This window comes from Protobothrops mucrosquamatus, unplaced genomic scaffold, assembly GCF_001527695.2.
Source record: "Protobothrops mucrosquamatus isolate PMUCROS unplaced genomic scaffold, P.Mucros_1.0 scaffold_284, whole genome shotgun sequence".
NCBI classification, from domain to species: Eukaryota; Metazoa; Chordata; class Lepidosauria; order Squamata; family Viperidae; genus Protobothrops; species Protobothrops mucrosquamatus.
The window spans coordinates 131855-151708 of record NW_015386360.1 but is presented as its reverse complement, the minus strand read 5'-3'; the positions used below and the strand labels follow the sequence as shown (position 1 = coordinate 151708).

The following is a 19854-nucleotide window of genomic DNA, read 5'->3' as shown; positions in this document are numbered from 1 at the left end:
TCATGTTCTTGCCTATCCCTGTTATGTCTAGACTGAATTTGTAAATATGGCCACCAATCTATGAGTATTCTTTGTTCCTCCAATTCTTCTCTTGACTTGAGATTTCCTCGGTTATCCAGTAATTCTTTATACCTAAACATCTTTTTTTTCTCTAATGTATTGGGATGAATCACTGCCTCCATCGGCGAGAACCAATTTCACACTAGCTTTGTTATGGACTGCGGTTATAGCTCAGCCTGTGGTTATAGCTTCCCACATTTCTACTAAAACCTTACATTCCAAACCTTGGTTTGATAAGAATTATGTTCAAACCAAGACTATGGTAATTTCAGCCTGTAAAACACCCAGTGTGTCTAGGGTTGCCAGATCTGCTTCCAAAAAATAGCGGCGGACAAGCGCGGGGGGGTGGTTAAGTAGTAAAAAAAGTAGACTGTACAGCTTTAGATTACGTACCATTTCATCATAAAGCTTTTGAATAAAAAAAATAGTGAACATAATGTGAAAAAGTGGACTGTCCACTGAAATAGTGGACACCTGGCAACCCTAAGTGTGTCATGATTCTCCCTCTTGTAAAATTGTTCATTTACTTTTAAGAAAAAAAGGAATATAAAAGCTTCTGGGGAGAAAAAAAGAGCAAAATGACCAACTAGTGAAATGACAGGGCTCCAAGAAGCAATAACAAATTAGGATGATCATCTTATTCAGATAAACCTAGCTCCAGTGCCAATGATTTAATCTGTTTGGAATCCTGGATGAGATATTTTGGCAACTTAGTGTTCCTTTGGTGGTGATTCTCTTGGGTCTTCTTTATCTGATTCCTATCCCACTTGGCCTCTGGTTTGACAATCAGAAATCCAAAAACCAATTTGTCAGTTGAAAAGTGGCAAAGCTCCAGATAAAGATACGATTTTGCCAGTATTGCTGGAAATAAATCCTGACCAATTGGCGTCTGGGTTAGTCCCCATGTTTATTGCTCTTAAATAACTCTTTATTAGTTTCCAAACACTGATTTAATTCCGTCACTCTTCCAATATACCAGAAAGGCAATAGAGAAGGCAAAATCTTGCTAATTATTGCCCAATTGTAATATTGTCAATAATTACATTATCCTTGATTTTTATACCATAAATGTTTAGATTAGAATATTTTAGTTTAAGAACAAGCAGGTCTTAGTTCAGAATATTCTACCATAGATCAATGTGCGATTTTGCACATTTTAATTGAAAAATACTCCAACCCTTTATTGGTTAAAGGACAGCCTTCATGAGATACTGTGGAGGAAATTAGCTACAACCTCAAATAATTGTTGCTTTCTCAGGCTGATAATTTTATAACATGAAAATATTACAATATAGATTAGAGGCAAATGTATCAATGTGTCTGCTCAGGTACAGCGGTTAAGTCAGTATCTGTGTATTATTACAGTGCCCGTTGTACCACCTGTGACGTCTGGCATTCAGGAACCTGATTATCAAAAATGTGTTATCTCTCTGATCAAGGAATTACAGTCTTCCTTCGGCAAGACATAATCTAGATAAGCACTATAAAAGTTGCCAAGTTCTAGCAATAGCTATAGCTTGCAAAAGCAAGTTAATACTCATTATTAATGGTTTCAGGGCTTTTTTTTCATGTATTTTAAATTTTATGTGCTTTATTGTTGTTGTACCATGAATAAATGATATGATTTGATTTCCTTTGCTTGTATTTCTTTGGAACTTCTCCATTGGCTACTACTTTGTGCAGCTTACTATTTCTCCTGAATGCTATACAGTTTCCCATTCTCTTTTGTGACTAGATGGCATGATCGGAAAGAAAAAAAATAAGCTGGGTTACTGACACAACATGGAAGAACCATTCACTGTGAGTTCCTTGGTAAGGATTAATGCTTTATAATATAGGAAAACTGCTGATCAGACAGCACATCCACTGAGCTTTTTGTAGAACAAGCCTTCTATTCAAATTCAAATATGTCCTGGGATGCACTGATTCCCCAAATCTAGTAAAGATGCATCTAGGTTAGTGTCAGTTTATGGTTCATAAAGTTGTCCTTAAGTGCTATTGCTATGAAGATGCTGTTTTCAATAACTTTATGCTTTTCAGCATGAATCGTGTTTTTTTTTAAATCTTTCATGGTCATCTCCATTAAAGAATAATAGAGCAGTTCACATTGATTTTAAAAGTAGAGACCCAAAGGTTCATGGTTAAAATGCATTTGCATAAGTGTATATGAGAGAAAAGAAAAGAAAAACGGAAATGCAACACAATGGGCCTTACTTTGGTTGTATATTAGTTGCAATTAGTGTCAAAGTAATTGTGCTTTTGATGAGTGTGTGTGTGTGTGTGTGTGTGTGTGTGAATGCAGTGGAAATGTTTGTTTTAGGACAATTATTTATTTTGCAAGGATTTTGTGGAAACATAATGAAAGCTTCCTTTTAAAAGCATGGGGTGTACCTAGCTCATAATTTCATTTGCTTTTCAGAAATATTGAACATACATGAATCAAAGTCACATGTCAAAATAAAATGCAATTTGTGACCTCTGTTTTAACAGAAAAAGCTAGCAGCTATTCCTGACCACACAGATATTTCCTTGAGCCCAGAGGAGCGTGTCCGTGCCTTAAGCAAACTTGGCTGTAACATCACAATAAATGAAGACATTACACCCCGACGCTACTTTAGATCTGGAGTGGAGATGGAGCGCATGGCTTCTGTCTATCTACAAGAGGGAAATCTTGAAAATGCCTTTGTTCTCTACAATAAATTTATAACGTAAGGATCAATTTGTAAATAAATACTGTAATTTAATCTTTAGAAATTACCTTGCATTTCATTACCTTGGTACAGTACTAGCAGACCATACTGATAGGCCTGTGCAGTCCTTTAGATTCAATTTCAGAAAGGTTTTGGAGGTCAAGAGAGAGGCACTGATTTGCAACTGTCTAGAAGCAATCACATCTTTTCCCATTAGTCCTTGGCTGCTGCAGAGAGCAGCAGAGTAACCCCATGAAAAAATGCAACCGCTTGCCTAAGGTGCAAACAGGTGCTGCATTTTGTATACTCTGAAATTTTTTTCAGAAACTGAATATGAAACTTCGCATAGTCTTAATAATAACTGCTCTAAATATGGAAACTGCTAAATGATCATGAGTTAAATATTAAATAAACTGGAGATTATCATTAAAATTGTGCCTACAATCATACATACATACAAACATACATACATACATACATGCATGCATACATACATACATACATACATACATACATACATACATACATAATCCCTGGAAAAAGTTCTTTGTTCCAATGCAGTTTTATTAATTGACTGTTCAGAAGGTGTGGAAAGTCAAGCATACTACTATGCCGTGCATCTAATATTGTTGGTATTTTAGGAAAAAAATATTAGGGTGTCAACTAATGCTTGCTATATTTGAAAAAGGGAGAGGATTATGATGAAAAGAAAGGATATTTTTTGGTAAATGTAGACATGCAAAAATATCTTCTGAAAGTGGCATTGAGTATAATATACAAGCCATTTCTTTCAGAAGAATTGCACTAAAAATAGCAACACTGCACCATGATAAATAATATGATTCCAGACAATTATAAAAAGTAAAGGTTTCCTTTGTCCAGTGGTGTCCAATTCCAGGGGGCAGTGCTCATCTCCATTTCCTAGCCAAGGGAGCCAGCATTGTCCAAAGACCTTTTCTGCGGTCATGTGGCCAGCATGATTATACGCTGAGGGGCACTGAACACTATTACCTTCCCACCAAAATGGTATTATTTATCTACTTGCATTTGCATGCTTTCAAACTGCTAGGTTGGTAGGAGCTGAGGCAAAAATGGAAGCTCACCCTGTTATGTGGTGCTTGGGTCTTGAACTACCAATCTTCTGGTCACCATCACAAGACTCTTGGCTTTTGCCTTCAAGGGAGCAGTTCTTTGCATTGATGAAGCACTTCACAACTTGTATCATTAGATACAGGGGTAACACAGTGTAGCATCTCACATGGAAATGAATCTCCCATTCATTCAAGGCCTCTTCTGGTACTTCCAGTTACTGTCAGGTCGAGGTGGAAGAGGCTTCCAACCCATTCATCTTTTCCAACTGTTCAGATGGTCAAGTGAAGCTTTGGTGTGACCATTTTGCTTTTAGAAGGAGGTGGGGGTGGGGAGAGAATAGTTTCAGAGGGACACATGATATGAACTTTCATAGTAGCAAAGTATCCCTTCAAAGGTCTGAATATTCTCTTTTGGTCTTTAGCAGTGCTACTAATTTAAACTTCAAAGATACAGAAAGCTTCTGTGAATGAAAGAAGAAACAAATGTTCCTTCTAACTTCCTATGATTTATCTACTTTGCAGTTGTCTCAGTGGAAAAGCATTAGTATTGTTCATCAGACTTGCAAAGGGATAAATGTGTGTGTATTTTCTAGTTTATTTGTAGAAAAGCTGCCATGTCATCGGGACTACCAGCAATGTGCAGTTCCGGAGAAACAGGATATTATGAAGGTAGAGTGTCTTTTTTAAAAGAAATGGTCTCTAAGGCAGGGGTCCCCAACCCCTGGTCCGTGGATCAGTACCGGGCCACGGCATGTCAGTAACCAGTCTGCACATACAAGGAAAACCCCATCCACAGGATGCAGGCAGCACACAAAACCACACCCCCTCCGATCTGCGGAAAAACCTCTCTCCACGTAACTGGTCCCTGGTGCCCAAAAGGTTGGGGACCTCTGCTCTAGGGGATTTCTCCTGTCTTTTCTAAGAATGGTTAATGAAAGAAAAACCCTGACAGTAGCCTGAGGGTGTTGAATGCTCTTATTGAGTCAGTTAAGGTTCAAATTTACAAATCATAATCAGTGTTTGATTTTTTTTGATGCTAGGCTCTAGCTTGAGCAGGGTTCTTCAAACTTGGCCCTTTTATGACTTGTGGATTTCAACTCCCAGAATTCCTCAGCCAGGCATGCTGGCTGAGGAATTCTGGGAGCTGAAGTCCACAAGTCTTAAAGTTGTCAAGGTTGCAGACCCCTGCACTAGACCAAACTAGGATTAAGCTGACTATTTGGCACATGAAGCAGCAGAAGTATTTATGGGTTTATTTGTGTATGTTTGTGTGTACGTAGATGTGTATAATTGCATTTTATTTCTCTTATTTTCTCTCTAACAAAGAAACTAAAGGATATAGCATTTCCAAGGACTGATGAATTGAAGAAAGAGTTGTTAAAGAAATACAATGCAGAATACCAGGAATATATGCAAGATAAGGTACCTTTTACTTCTTAGCTATATAGATAAGTCTAAACTCTCTAATACAGGGGTGTCAAACTGCCGACCCATGGGCCAGATGCATCATGGTGAAACCGCGCCCACCCCATTGCTGGCAATGGGGAAAAAAGTCACGATATGTCGCAACACGTCACGTGATGTTGCGAGTTTGACACCCCTGCTCTAATACATTATCTGAATAGCAGTGCCAAAGCAAAATTATAATTTATGTGGTGAAAGCTGCTATAAATTAGACTGTCATCATTCATTTTGGTGTAGACAAAGTGACTGCTTTTGCCTTTAAATTGCCAGGTAATAAAGTTGATGTGGTTTTATAATCACCTTGCTGGAAAGTGTTATTAGATCTTAAAGCACAAACATCTTCCATTGAGTGTTGCTATATCAGGCCAAGCTCATAGACAAAACAGTGCAATCCAATTGAATCCAATTCTTTATTTGCTTAATCTAAGAGACAGAATCTTGCTAGACTAAAGCCATGTCTTCCAACCTAATAGATATATCTTAAGATTCTAGGGGGGCTATCCCAACCTCTTCCTACCTCCCACATGCACAGTCTCTTTATTAGGTTTCTCTCCTGAATGTACTGCCTCCTAGCTGGGAAACCATGGTGTAAGCAATCCTCATTTTAGCCATGCTGGCTGGGGCTGCTGGGGTTATCAACATCTGGAGAGTGATATTGCAACATCACTCTTCAGATGTTGATAACATCTGGAGATGTTCTTGGTAGATGCAGCAGATATTAAAGTATTCCGATCTATTATGCTTCATGTTATTTAAATGCATTGTACTTTGTCATTTGGATTAACCCTGTTTTAGCCAACAACATGTTCTTTTAATGTATTCTATTTTCCAGAACAAATGCACAGCAGAGTTACTAAAGAAACTAGAGCAACAGAAATTGATTGAGGCAGAAAAGAAGCGGATTGCACAGATCCGTCAACAGCAACTGGAAACAGAACAGTTTCATTTCTTTGAAGATCAGTTAAAAAAACAAGAATTAGCTCGTGGTCAGAAAACTAAGAATAATTCAGTTACATCAGAGCCAGCTGATGGGAACACCTTGTCATCTGTTGCACACCTGAACAATTCTTTCCCCAAAATAATAGCAAACAAGAGTGATGCTTCTGCTAGTCAATCTCCTCCAATCAGTCGGGCCTTAAAGCCAGCTGCTACCTTAAGTGCTGTTCAGAGTAAGAAAGCACACTTTTTTGTTATTGTTTACTTTCTAAGTTATTGCATGGATAGGTTTTATAAACAGTTTTTGGACATATTTACAACTATAGCAATAGCACTTAGACTTTTATACCCCTTCATAGTGCTTTACAGCCCTCTCGGTTTACAGAGTCAGCATATTGTCCCCAACAATCTGGGTCCTCATTTTACCAACCTTGGAAGGAGTTAAGCCAGTCAGAATCAAAATTCTTGGCAGTGGGCAGATGTTAGCCTGCAATACTGTTGTCACCACGGCTCTTATAATTTTTTAGTATGTTTGGCTTGCAATAAAGCAACAGAACTGCTTCAGGCACAAAAGTCTGTTTTGATCAGGATAAGTCAGATGTAAAGTCTTTAGATCAGCTGTAGTGCTGAACACTTGAATACCCACTCTTAAGCAGTGTGCACTGCTGAGTGATTTTCAGATTATGTTGTATGAGAACAGTTCATACTGTAGATTTCTGTGTAAGTGTCACTCTCACTTCTCTTTGTTAGATGCTGCTGCTGAAGGACTGCGAAATGTGGTTCTACCCAGTGATCTTTGTCACAGGTTTTTGCTGCTCGCAGATGCAAATACAGCAAGAGGAATAGAGACATGTGGCATTCTCTGTGGAAAACTGGTACAATAAAACCTTCACATTTGTATGGCAGAGGCACTTTAATGGTACTTTGGAATGAGTTTTTGTTATGACAACCTAACAGAAGTAGATATGAAGCATCGGTGTACTATGTAATAAGTGATTTTTTTTCTCTGTGAGGGTCTTTTCAAGAAATCTTACTGTGCTGCTTGCTAGGTTTGTGGCAATATTGTTGATCTTAAAGACTGAAAAGCCTGTAACTATTAAGTTATTTTCCTGCTTTTGTGCACAGCTTCCTTTTTGTGATTACATTTCTCTGGTTTTTGTGAAATTTTATTAGAAACAAAGTTATATTAAATACAATGGTTGGTATGTTATACCAGATTCTTAGGAGGAAAGTAAGAAAATATAACTTGGATATTAGCACATAGATTTTTTTTCTTTTTTTCTTTTTCTTTTGCTGTTGAATAATTTTTGTATCATTAGCAGTGAAGATGTTTCTAAACCATAACTTTCATATGAAATGCTAGCCTAGGACCTAAGGACATATATGTATCTGTATTAAAATAATTATAATCAAACTAAAGCTAAAAAGAGTTTTAAAATCCAGTGTGGAGCAACTCTATCCTATATATGTTAATATGGAGTGGAGTTCTCTAATAAGATTTCTCAAGTAAAACATTTGAAAAGTATTTTTTTATTTATATTGATAATTATAAACTAGCCTCAAACAATTTTAAGATAGCCAAGGAAAAAAATTAGCCATATATGATAAAATTATTACAAAGCCAGGTCAATGATTTTGACCACACTTTTAGAAACTTCTGAATTCTAGAAAAAAATGCCAATAATCAATGTGCTGTATCTGAGACCTTCCTGATATTTTTTCCCAAGATCAGATCAGCACCAAACCTGCTGGCATTCAGGAAGGCCACTAAAAACCTGATCAGAAAGTCTGTGAACATCTGTAACATGATGGGGTCCTCCCCATAGGAAGTGATTTTTGCTATGAAGAATGATTTTCCATGGTGTGATGGGGAATGGGAAGATTTTATTATTGTTCTTGGCTATCTGGTTTGTATTATGCTTTTTGTGTTACTGGGGAAGTTGGGATGATGGTTTTGGTACTATATAAGCCTTTTGGGTGATTGCGGACTATGTACATTCAGTAAGAAAATGTATAATAAAATTTCAGGTTGTAGGGATTTATTTAGGAGTTCTACAGAACATGCAAAACTAAACCATTTGACTCATCATTTTTATTTGGGAATATTAGTCAATATCTCAGTGAATCTTTGCCACTTAGCAAAGAGAACAATTATCTGTTATTCTTAGTAATGATTTTGTAAAAAAAACTTTCAAGCTAGGGTAAACAAATCCTTCCCAGGAATGATGTAAAAGGAAGAACAACTTCAGCAATTCAATATCTTCTACTTGTTGGTTAAAGAATCATTTGGGTCTCTAAAACTTTGGGTTGTTGGGCTGCAGTGATTTAGAATATAATGTAATAATTTCCCCCTGAAACCTCAAACTATCTTGGAGATCCTGTCATAAGCCCTGAAATTCATTTAAACCAATAGTTGACATGGTGCATTGAGTTTGAGCTTTAGTTGATGCCATGCCCAATACCATATGTGACACCGAATTGGGGACATACCTGGGCACTAGAAAAATATCCCAGTAGGAATCAATCTGTCTGTTTTAAAATTAATTTTATTTTCAGTATTTTTAACACCATTACATATCCCTAGAAGATAATGGAAACCATTAAAGCTACAAACATAAACATAATAACTCTCAAAAAATAGTCCACTGCAAACTGGGTAGGAAGGAAAGCATAGCTGTTAGTCTGTTGAAAAAGACATGTTTCTATCAGTTTATGTCCAAAGTAAAGGCTAGTTGGATCTTGGGAATAGGGAGAATGTTCCGAAGAATAAAAATTGAATAGCCTCTAGTAGTCCAAAATCCATACAGACACATTCATAAGAAGCTGTATTGCAGGCAAACTCTGTCCACAGTCTGGAGTTCAATCCTGTTGGGCTTAAGGTTGACTCAGGCTTCCATCCTTCCCAGGTCAGTAAAATGAAGTCCCAGACTGCTAGTGGCAATATGCTGACATTGTAAACCGCCCAGAGAATACTGTGAACCACTATGGAGTGGTATATAAGTCTAAGTGCTATTGCTATTGCTATTGCTAACTGTAATGCAAATCATGGCCTCAATTTTGATATTGTCAAAGATTTAATTGCCTTCTCCCAAGATGGATTCATTTGAAACCTCCAAGATTTTGAGTCATGAAAAAATTTGCACATCTCTAAACTTGTTTAATTATTCCCATTCTTTGTCATATATCTTTGTGTTGAGCTGCTTTCATAAATATCATAAATGTGGCTTTTATATACAGTCAATAACCTTATCCTTATCTGAACAGAAGGAGGCAGCAGTTCTAAATTATTCCTTAGTCCAGGAAGAGGTTGAGAATATTGCTGCTGCTTAAGATTATAGCAATACTAAAACAGCCCTACCGTGTGTCCAAAGATCAATTTTGTAATTTATAAAAAAAACTAAATGATAGCACAGACCAAATACCGAGTTTTGCACAACTTTAAATTCAATTCAAACCATTTTGAATTGGAATGCCTCATTGTGAAATGTGAAGTGCCCTAATTTGAATGGAAAAAATAGGTGTTTTGAGATTAAAACAGTACTTTAATGTGTTTTGAAGAAGTTGTGTTTTACACTCAAAATAGAATATTAATACTAAAAAAAAACCCTTCTAAGATACACAAAACAAGCCATCATATTTTTGGGGTAGCTGCTTTACATTTGAAATAGGGTATTCTGAATTCAAAAGTGTTCACCTCAAAACACTTTGTGCATTTGTACTTTGAACTATTCAGCAGCTTTTGAGACTTATATATTCTGGGAAAGAAACTGAAATTTAAATAATTATAATAAGAAAATAATAGTGTTTATTTAAAAAAAAACATCTCCCATCTCTACAAGAGAATATATGCATATCCTTTAAGAGATTTCAGCAACTTACAGTATGTTATAAATATATAAATAAGTAAGAAAGAAAGTTCTATGTTAGGCCATAAGATTTATTCTTGGAATTTCCAGGTCTAGGGCCGGTAAACTTTTGTGGTATCAATCCGTACTGAACTAGGGAATCCAATGACTAGTTTTTTTTTCTCTGAACATTTCTGTATGTAATACAAAGAGCTCCCTAGTACAGGAACCTCCAGGTTCCCTGTTTTGCCTGTTGTTTTGATGATTCTTTGGTATTGATTGGTGTAAATGAGCACAGCTCCCGCAAAATAAATGATTAAAAATTTGGTTGCTGCCATTGGTGGGATTGAAGTCCTTAAGCTATTTTCTTGGGCTTGTGTTTTACAGACTCATAATGAATTCACTATCACTCATGTAATCGTACCAAAACAATCTGCAGGACCAGACTATTGTGACATGGAGAATGTGGAAGAGCTATTCGGTGTTCAAGACCAACATGATCTTCTCACCCTGGGATGGATCCATGTAGGTAGAGATAAGTATGCTGGGATAGATAGTAGACATTCCTTGCAGCTAGAGGAAATTCCAGTATAAGATTGCGTTCTCTTTAAGTTAATGTTCAGAGCTGCATGCCATCTGGTAGTATTCTAAATCAGCTTTCTTTCTCTCACACAGACATATTTTTTGCATTTTACATACATACACAAAGACGTTTGCTTTTTTATATGCATATGTACATTCTAACACACGGCATAGATTGGATTGGGGGAATATATAAACCTTTCTTCACTCGGAAGTGTCTCCCTTGATCCAAGTATGCTTGAGAAAGTTTTATATTGAAAAGTGTTGTCCAAATAAGTTCATTTCAGAAAGAAGAGGTGAGTTGTGGGATGAGCGACAGGAGGTCAGGTTAGGAGGACGCAGTGCTTTGGATCAGGGGTCTTCAAACTTGGTCCTTTTATGACTTGTGGACTTCAACTCCCAGAATTCCTCAGCCAGTCATAAAAGAGCCAAGTTTGAAGACTCTGCTCTAGAACAAAGATTTTCCATTCCACTGCTAAAGAAACAATATTCCTAAGGCCTATTTAAATATTTTGTTTAAATAAGTTCAAATTTGGTGATTGCCTTTCTCCCTCCTTTTCCTTAAATCCCAGCCAGTTATTTTAAAGCGAGATAACTGTCTTGGAACGTAGCTTTGAGACTTGCTGATTTACGTACATCTCTATTAGTTACAACAATAATGTTGTATGGAGTCACTGTGTACGAGTGGGGTGGCTGCTTAAATTTGTTTAATAAATAAACTTGGAAAGCTCTCCTGGGTCAATACTAAAGAAAACATTTTCTGTTGTGGTGCTGGCTATTTGGAAAATCATCCTCATGGAAATTAGATTGTCCCAGCTCTATTGGCCTTTCTTAAGGCCTTGAAGACATGTTTATGTCACCATGGATGGTGGTTGGGCTATGTGGCAGACCCTGTGAGATGGTTATGCAGATGTTGATGGTGTTTTGGTTTTATCTCATCTGCCAATTATGTATTATGTATGTCATTTTAAACTTTTGATAGCTACCCAGAGACTTGTTTTGATATTATGAGAGGACAGGATGCCTACAAAATGGCCACCACCTGTGACTACTATCTCTTTAAGACCTCTTCGTAGACAACACAGCAACTGCTGGCTATAAAAGTTGAGCAGAGAGACAGCTGAGTTGGTGGTGTTTCTGAATGGGAGAGAGAGAGAAGGAGGTAGGTGTGTGAAGCTGATAGAGATACTGTCCTCAAGCAGTAGGACTTACAAGGAATAATAGTTGGAGGAGCAGTCAGAGGAGGTATAGTAGCAATGGGGAAGAGTAGAGAGCAAGGAGTACTAGCCTGCATGTGTTTGGGAGTGGACTGCCTAAGGACCTGAGGTGTTGTGTTAGCTATCTTGTATTTTGGATCTCACTGACTTGGGTATACTTAAAAGAACCTGTGACAGATGATGAAATAAATAACATTTCTTTATTATTTAATAAAAGATGGGTGCAACTAATTCTGACTTCTTTCTTTTGTATTCGTAAAATAGAACAAAAAGTCATATGCTATATAAAATGTTGCCTTTCTCTGCAGTCCCATCCTACCCAGACTGCGTTCTTATCCAGTGTTGATCTTCATACACATTGTTCTTATCAGCTGATGCTGCCAGAAGCCATTGCAATTGTTTGTTCACCAAAACATAATGAGTGAGTCTGAGCTTCCTTTTCCATCCTCAGATAACTACATTCAGATAATTGGTTTATTGTGTTATATGCTATGTCACCTGTAAAATATTCAAGAAGGCAAGGGAAAAAATATGTCAAAATACTTATTGTATGAGTTTCAATCTTTATAGATACGGTATATTTTTTAGAATCAAATTTAATTCCTGAAAGTTCTTTCTTTGTTACTTCTGTGCCCTTCCATGCTGCTCTCTGTTTTGTTAAATCTCAACAGAGTTTTATTTTTGACCCTCAGGTTCTCAAATTACTTATCTCACATTTTTAGTCTTTCAAAAAAAATAGTAGTAGTAGTTGCATAGACATAGAGGTTTAATAGAAGTCTTTCTTCTCTTCCATGGACCCCTTTATGAATTCTGCTCTGTGCTCCAACCTGTGTTATTATAGTCCAGAAACGTTTTATTAAATGGTAGTGACTCTTTTATGTTTGTGGTCTTTTCTAGTATTTTTTTATATTTATCAACATCCTTTACATTAAAAATCCCAGGGATTTACTTTTTTCATGTAACATGCAATGTGTTCAGCCTTGATTAATTAAACTAAAATTCATGTAATTATAATTATTTTGGCTGGTTTTTAAATTGTGGATTTTTAAAAAGTGGGAATTTTACCTGTCATTTTAACATTTTTACGGAAGCAATCAAAATACTGTAGACCTCTGGCCCAATATTTCAGAAATTATTTAAATCAAGTGTGATGCAATAGTGCTGTAGAAATAACCCTCTGAATTCAGAAAAAGATTATCTTTGCAAGGAAGCCTCTCAGCATAAGAAGGAATCTTATTCTGAGCATTAGGCAGTGCTTGTGTCAGGGTTTAAATTTGGTTTAATGTCAGGGTTCCAACAGACAGAGACAAAGCAGAATTCCAAGGCTTGCAAATTCCTTAAAGAACATGTTTATTGATACAAAGTATCAGCACTTTAAAAGTGAAACCATGTCTGAAGAGATGCATAATAATTCCCCAGTACAAAGTTAAGAAATCCCACCCCTAAGGCTATGCAAGCAACTATGTTTCCCCATACAGCTTGTTGGTGGGCTTTTCATGAAAAGCCCCGCCCACCGTCTCGGGAGCAGCCGATGACCTTAGTTCCCACGAGAGAAAGTCCGAGACAGAAAGTCTGTTTTGTCTAGCGCAACACCTGGCAACCCCCCTTCCTCTGTGCTATGTGTCAACTAGAAATGAGAAGGAAAAAATGGCTGCAGCCATGCTCATTCTAAAGTTGACAGCTTGGCTGTCATAATATTGTAGGAACAGCTTTATCAACAAGGTGATTCTTTATTAATGTAATTTTCAAAAAGTGACTTGAATTGTTGAATAAATGACTTCTCTCAGTACTGTATGTTTTGTCTCCATTAGCAGCCAGTTGCAAGTTTAGTTTGCAGGCAGATTCTGTGAAGCTCTTGTATTCTTTGTCCAACTGAGATCAACCTTATCTGCTATAGACAATTGTTGGGTTAGAGCTGCTTTCTTAGATGTAATATTTCTTTTGTTTTCTAGGATGGGAATCTTCAGACTTACTAATGCTGGCATGTTGGAAGTTTCTGCTTGTAAGAAGAAGGGCTTTCACCCTCATACCAAGGATCCTAGGCTATTTAATGTAAGGATAGCATGTTAATTTTTAACATTCTGTACATTCACTGCACCACTATTCAAATATGCAGGAATGTGAATGTAGTGTAAGTTAAAATCTGTCTTCTCCAATCTAGTGCATCCAGACAGTCCAATTCATATCATCAGACAGCTTGGAGAAATATCAAATTTATATTTTGGCAGAAAGATTGAAACGAATGGCACCAGGACTGAGATTAGTCCAACAATATTTAGATATGTGTTGAAGGTTGTTCATTTCATACATTAATATATTTGATCATTTGAGTAGAAAGGGGAAATTGCAAACTGGGGCAAAGTGAAACATTCCTGCAGGGAAGAGTTCTGCAAAACTGTTAAAAAAGGCAAATATTACCTCATAGACGGGTTGAAAGACACTTCCAGAGGGCCAGATACAGGATGTGGAAATTAAAGTGGGACATACTAATTTTCTATAGCTGCAGTTCCCAACCCATCACCTTCCAGATGTTTTGCACTGTTGTCTGTAGAATTCAGAGTTTGTTAACACGATAATCTGAGAGCCTTTTCTTCACTATTCATGTCTTGTTCATATTCTACATTTCTGTAAAAGTTAAAGATATACCACTCAATGTCACTCTGAGTGAGATGGATGCTTTCTAAATTTTTTAGATAAATGTCAAATCATTTGTTTAGAATTAAAATGTAAACATGTCTCTGGAAAGAGATATACTGTATTAAAAACTAACACAATGCCCCAGATTGTTGGATATGTGTGTGGGGAGAGGGATTGTCTGTTTCCATATAATAAAGATATAGATTTAATAGATACTTATCCGTTTTCAAAGTGAAATTACTCCTCTTTCTACCATAGAAACCAAGATTGGATGATAGCCATTTGTCCCATGAAACTCTTTATATTAGCCTACAAAAAAAAGTAAATTACCTTTCTTACAGATGATAAACCTTCCTACCTCCCAGCATCCTCAGGGGTTTTTATGGAGAAAGATAATCAGAAGAACTAGGTCTGTTAAATCATGGATACCACCAAACCAGATGAGCAATATGGTTAGGTTTACACTGATCAGAAATCTTGGAAGTAGATAGCGGTACCTAAGTAATGTTGGCTTTTAATATCTCAAGAAATAAACCAAGTTAGACCTTGAACAGAAAGTTTGCAGGATATTTCAGTTTATCAAGTTGCATTAAAAAAAATCCCAGAAGCCGATAAAGAAAATTATATAGATGTGTGAATGAAATCACTAGGAGTCCACCTTAACTCAAGGAAATCTTTATCTTCTCCAAAGGAAGGAATGATTGTTTGAGAATGTGTTGCAGTTGGATAGCAGCCTTAGATGAATATCCCAGTAAAATAAATCCATATTTCCCTTAAATTGTTGCAGATTTAAATTATTTAATTTTACAGCAGCTGCTTAATGACAGATAATCTAAGATTAATCTGGTGTTTCCTTTTGCAGATCTGCAAACATGTCACTGAAAAAGAGATAAAAATAACTGTGCTGGATCTGAGGTGATAAAGATAGAAGAATGCCTTCGGTAAAACATAAGGCCAAAGGAAAACAAGACTGCCAGGTTTTCCTAGTGTTTTCCAACGTACTGACATTTTATATTTGTATGTTTTGAATTTAACAATTTGATATTTATTGCCCTTTTCTCATTTTGAAGTTATTTCGTTGTATAGTCAAAATGAAGCTCACAGTGGCATTCAATCCGGGTATGTTATTTTATTGGAATAATATGACAATAAAGTGAACTCGACATAATGACAGTCTTTGACCCCTTTGCGAAATTTTTCTCTTTTCCCCCCCTCTGGAGTATATATGATTGTTTTCCTGCCCTACAGGTATTCAGGAGTGTCTAAGTGGGACATGTGAATGTTTACAGCATGTTTAAAAATACAGTAGCTATAAAATAGAATAGGAAATATGAAAGAAAGAACAGAATAGCCAACAGGAGCAAGCAGATTCTTCTGAGAAACACACAGAAAGACTGTGCTCAAATAATAAAGTGAACTATGAATGTGTGAACTCACAAACACTAATCCCTTCTATTCAACTAGCTTCAGTTCCAAACAGCTGCTACTGCATTATTAAACAGTCATTGTTGCCTCCCTATAAATTCACTGTAGAAGAAAGAATCTTAAAATAATTCTGATTTTTCTGAGTAACAAGTAGAAGTCAGAGGGCATGGAGGACTGAAAACTAGATATAACCAGAGGATTTAGAGAGGAATGGCAAACAATTCTACTTATGCATAAATTACAATGTGCCCATCTAAGTCTTAAATGTAAAAATGGCTGCTATCTTTGTGTGTTCTCCAGTGGATGATTAAAATAAGCACAAACTTCCTTTAATCATCAAGGTTCACTTTTTCCACTATCCGTAGAACTTTAATGCAAATATTGACTAGTATAATGTTGATCTGCCATGTCTCACTCTTCTTCCAAAGGAGACGGAATACTATTTACTCCAAGTAGCGTATGAAAAAGTTGAGGTTTATTAATAAAAATTCAAAGCACCTGACAAGCATGTTTACAATTCTTTCCTCCTCTGCCCCCTGAAAACTTCAAATACATCTTATTAGAAATCCAGCTAATTGAAAGAAAGGAATTTGGGGTAGGCTAATAAGAATATTTTTCACAGAAGGGGAAGCAACTCAGAAGCATTTGCGGTGAACAATGGATGGGCCAGCTTCATCATACTCTGGTTTGCTGATCCACATCTGTTGGAAGGTAGAAAGAGAAGCAAGAATAGATCCTCCAATCCAGACCGAATACTTGCGCTCAGGTGGAGCAATAATCTGAAGAAAAAAGGATTGAACAGATCTAATTAAACCACTTCGAACAGTGATATTACAAATCATGTAGACATTGTTTTTCACAGAAAGCAACCGGTAACAGAGACTTCATATCTGTATATAGTTATGTACCTAACCCAAGCAAGTGTGTTTATTCTTGATGTTGTTTCCCATCTGAGGGTGAGATTACACAAATCATTTTGGACAGAAAAATGGGCTGTGTACTCAGTTACTTTTGATTCTTGCAGAAGCTATCTACTCTGGTTGCATTTTTAAAAGCAAAGGAATTCTATGAAAATTCTGTGTGAAAATAGGAACCTTTTTCATGAGATTCACTGTGATAAAGAAACATGATAGGTACTTAAAAATGATACTGGCAAGTAAAATCCAGTCACTACTGATGTGATGAATCTCCTTATGGGAACTTTCTTTCAACATCTTCAACTCTTCAACTAAATAATTCGGATTAGGATTTAATTTATCCCAAATAAATGATTAAAAACAAAATCCCATTGATGCTTACTTTTGATTTTTAAAATATTAAGTTAAATCCAAATTTATTTCAATGTATAATTATTTATTTTCATTCAGATTCCTTTTGCTGGAGTGTTAGTGCTTTGCACTGCATTTTTTTAGTGTTTTCATTGTCTTGTATTTGATTGCCTATTGCTGCATATGGCTACTGTGAGATAAAGTCCATCTCATGCTGAAGATCCAATTTTCCCAAGGCAAAATAAGATGAAAGTATCCCAGCCAAAGAAAAGTAAAAATAATTTTAAATTATCAAATCAAATCAAACAAAAAATACATTTCTTATAGGCATTCCTAATTCAGGTGCAGAACTAAGAAAATGATTGGTTTAGGATTTTTTTTGTGCCTTCAATTCAGTAATGACTCCCAAATATTGCTGAACTGCAATTCTCAGCAATCCTATCAGCATGGCTAGTAGTGAGGATGCTCAGAGCTGCAGCTCACCAACATCTGGAACATAGCAGATTGCTCATCTCTAGGAGTCGTGACATATCATATAAACAAAGCCATCTCTGGCACTGTGAATTATGCAGTGATCACTAAAACAATACCTTTATTTTCATAGTGCTGGGAGCCAGGGCAGTGATTTCCTTTTGCATACGATCTGCAATGCCAGGATACATGGTGGTCCCACCAGATAGGACATTGTTTGCATAAAGGTCTTTTCTGATGTCTATGTCACACTTCATGATGCTGTTGTAGGTAGTTTCATGAATGCCGGCAGATTCCATGCCTGATGAGGATTTCAAAAGGAACACTTGTTACAATATTCTTAAATAAGGAATTAAACCTGTTAAATCTTTTGATTTACCACCTTCAAATGTTGAAAGTATTTATAACCTTTTACAAATATAGCAAACAGAATCAGAAATAAAATTGCATGAAAACTACAGGTAGATTTATACATTTAAGAATGCTGAGTACCAGAAATTGGCTTTTTTATAGATGTCAAAGGCAGTCCAGTAAAATGACACGGCATGATGATGGATGGATGGATGGACGGACGGACGGACGGACGGACGGACACAGACACAGACAGACACAGATGATAGATATAGATATGGTGTAGTGGTTGAGACACGAGGCTAGAAACAAACAGATTGTGAGTTCTAATCCTGCCTTATTCCCAGGAGCCAACTGGGTGATGTTGGGCCATTTTCTCTCAGTAGTAGAAACCACTTCCAAAAAACCTTGGCAAGAAAACTTCAGGGACTAGTCTAGGCAATCACCAGGGAACCAAAACTAACTCAAAGCATAACATTATGTATATATTTCAACTTACCAATGAAAGACGGTTGAAAGAGGGTCTCTGGGCAGCGGAAACGCTCATTCCCTATAGTAATCACCTGACCATCAGGCAACTCATAGCTTTTCTCTAGGGATGATGAAGAAGCAGCAGTGGCCATTTCGTTTTCAAAATCCAAGGCAACATAACAGAGTTTCTCCTTGATGTCACGGACAATTTCACGCTCAGCTGTGGATGAAATTTGAAGAAGAGATGTCTACATGAACTATTGGTCCATCAGATACAAGGAGAAATGCAGACTTGTGGCGTTTGCTGACTGAAATTGATATTTATGCTGACTGAAACCAAGCAAACTAAATCAACATTCAGCATTTTTATCATAAATATATTACCCAGCAAATGTTCTGAATTTGCCAAACATTTTTAATTTTGTTTTCCTTTAATTTGTCAAAATTAATCATTATAGATGGGCTTGTCTAACTTCAGAAACTGGTGATTTGAAAAATCAAACTTGTGCTACTATTTGGTTGCTATTGTAGCAGGGACTGCCCGAGAGTGCTTGCAGGAGCTTGACTGGGAAGGGGAAGATTGGGACAGCTGCAGTTGGCTTGGGTGTGGCTGGCGTGAGTGGAAGGAGGAAGGATAGAAAAGGGAAGAAAAGGAGAAGGCCGGGGTTGGTTGGAGTTGAGAAGGGAAGGTCTGGAAGCTTACTTTATTTTTTCTATCAAGGGTATTTTAAATAGGGGCTAGATAGAGTGAAGTTTTATTGCTTCCTCCGTGGGAGGATGTCTGAGGCGGAGGCAGGCGAGAGTGTGAAGTAAGGGAGTTGGTTGGGGTTTCCAGCCTCAGATTTTAATAATAAAGAGTAAGGGAGGGGGGTGGTTTTTGAATCCTGAAACCTGAAGAAGAATCCTAGAGAAGAAGCACCAGGAGGAGAGAGACTGGTGGTGCCAACTGTTACTGTGGACTTTGGAGGCATCTGGACTGTGGCCATCGCTGCTGGCATAGGTGCTGGGACATTGCGGGGGGAGTTGCCCTGGGGGATGAGCCATTGCCATAACATACTGGCCGTCGTTATTATTACCATCTGGTGCCGGGGTTTACCCCCCCCCCCCATTTCATCAGATTCTGAACGATTGCTCAGGGGCCTGTTACTCCTGCCGCTAAAGCAGCCCTGAGCTGTTATATACATCTTCAGAGTATCAACCACTGAGACTGGTTAAGTTCGTGCCTGAAAGTCCTGCTTCAACAAGAAGAGCCTGCCACCCATTAATGCTGCATGAGTTCCGGTTGTAAGACATCTCATCGATCTCTAAAGAACATCGCTGCAAGGCTGGACAAGGGGGGGCGTGGC

The 19854-nt window shown here is 37.2% G+C and overlaps 2 protein-coding genes across 2 annotated transcripts in view; one reads left to right on the top strand and one right to left on the bottom strand.

Moving 5' to 3' along the window:
• The first annotated feature begins 1832 nt into the window (after positions 1 to 1832).
• Positions 1833 to 15485, top strand: STAMBPL1 (STAM binding protein like 1). Its single transcript, XM_015831875.1, has 10 exons — positions 1833 to 1872; positions 2551 to 2768; positions 4435 to 4510; positions 5168 to 5263; positions 6138 to 6474; positions 6992 to 7116; positions 10474 to 10611; positions 12194 to 12306; positions 13838 to 13937; positions 15385 to 15485. The coding sequence occupies exons 1-10, from the start codon at positions 1843 to 1845 to the stop codon at positions 15439 to 15441; spliced, it is 1290 nt and encodes a 429-aa protein (XP_015687361.1). The 5' UTR covers positions 1833 to 1842; the 3' UTR covers positions 15442 to 15485.
• Positions 15486 to 15636: 151 nt separating this feature from the next.
• Positions 15637 to 19854, bottom strand: part of LOC107302731 (actin, aortic smooth muscle) — a 20966-nt gene continuing 16748 nt past the window's right edge. The window contains exons 7-9 of the mRNA XM_015831874.1: positions 18537 to 18728; positions 17806 to 17987; positions 15637 to 16726 (exon numbers count right to left, since the gene is read on the bottom strand). Of these exons, the coding sequence (XP_015687360.1) occupies positions 16583 to 16726; positions 17806 to 17987; positions 18537 to 18728 (518 nt within the window). The 3' untranslated portion in view covers positions 15637 to 16582. The remainder of the gene's footprint in view (positions 16727 to 17805; positions 17988 to 18536; positions 18729 to 19854) is intronic.

Coding starts and splice junctions, on each gene's coding strand:
- STAMBPL1 (XM_015831875.1), top strand. CDS start 1,843: ATGGAAGAACCATTCACTGTGAGTTCCTTG. Junction 1,873..2,550: donor CATTCACTGTGAGTTCCTTG/GTAAGGATTAAT, acceptor CTGTTTTAACAG/AAAAAGCTAGCAGCTATTCC. Junction 4,511..5,167: donor AGAAACAGGATATTATGAAG/GTAGAGTGTCTT, acceptor TCTCTAACAAAG/AAACTAAAGGATATAGCATT.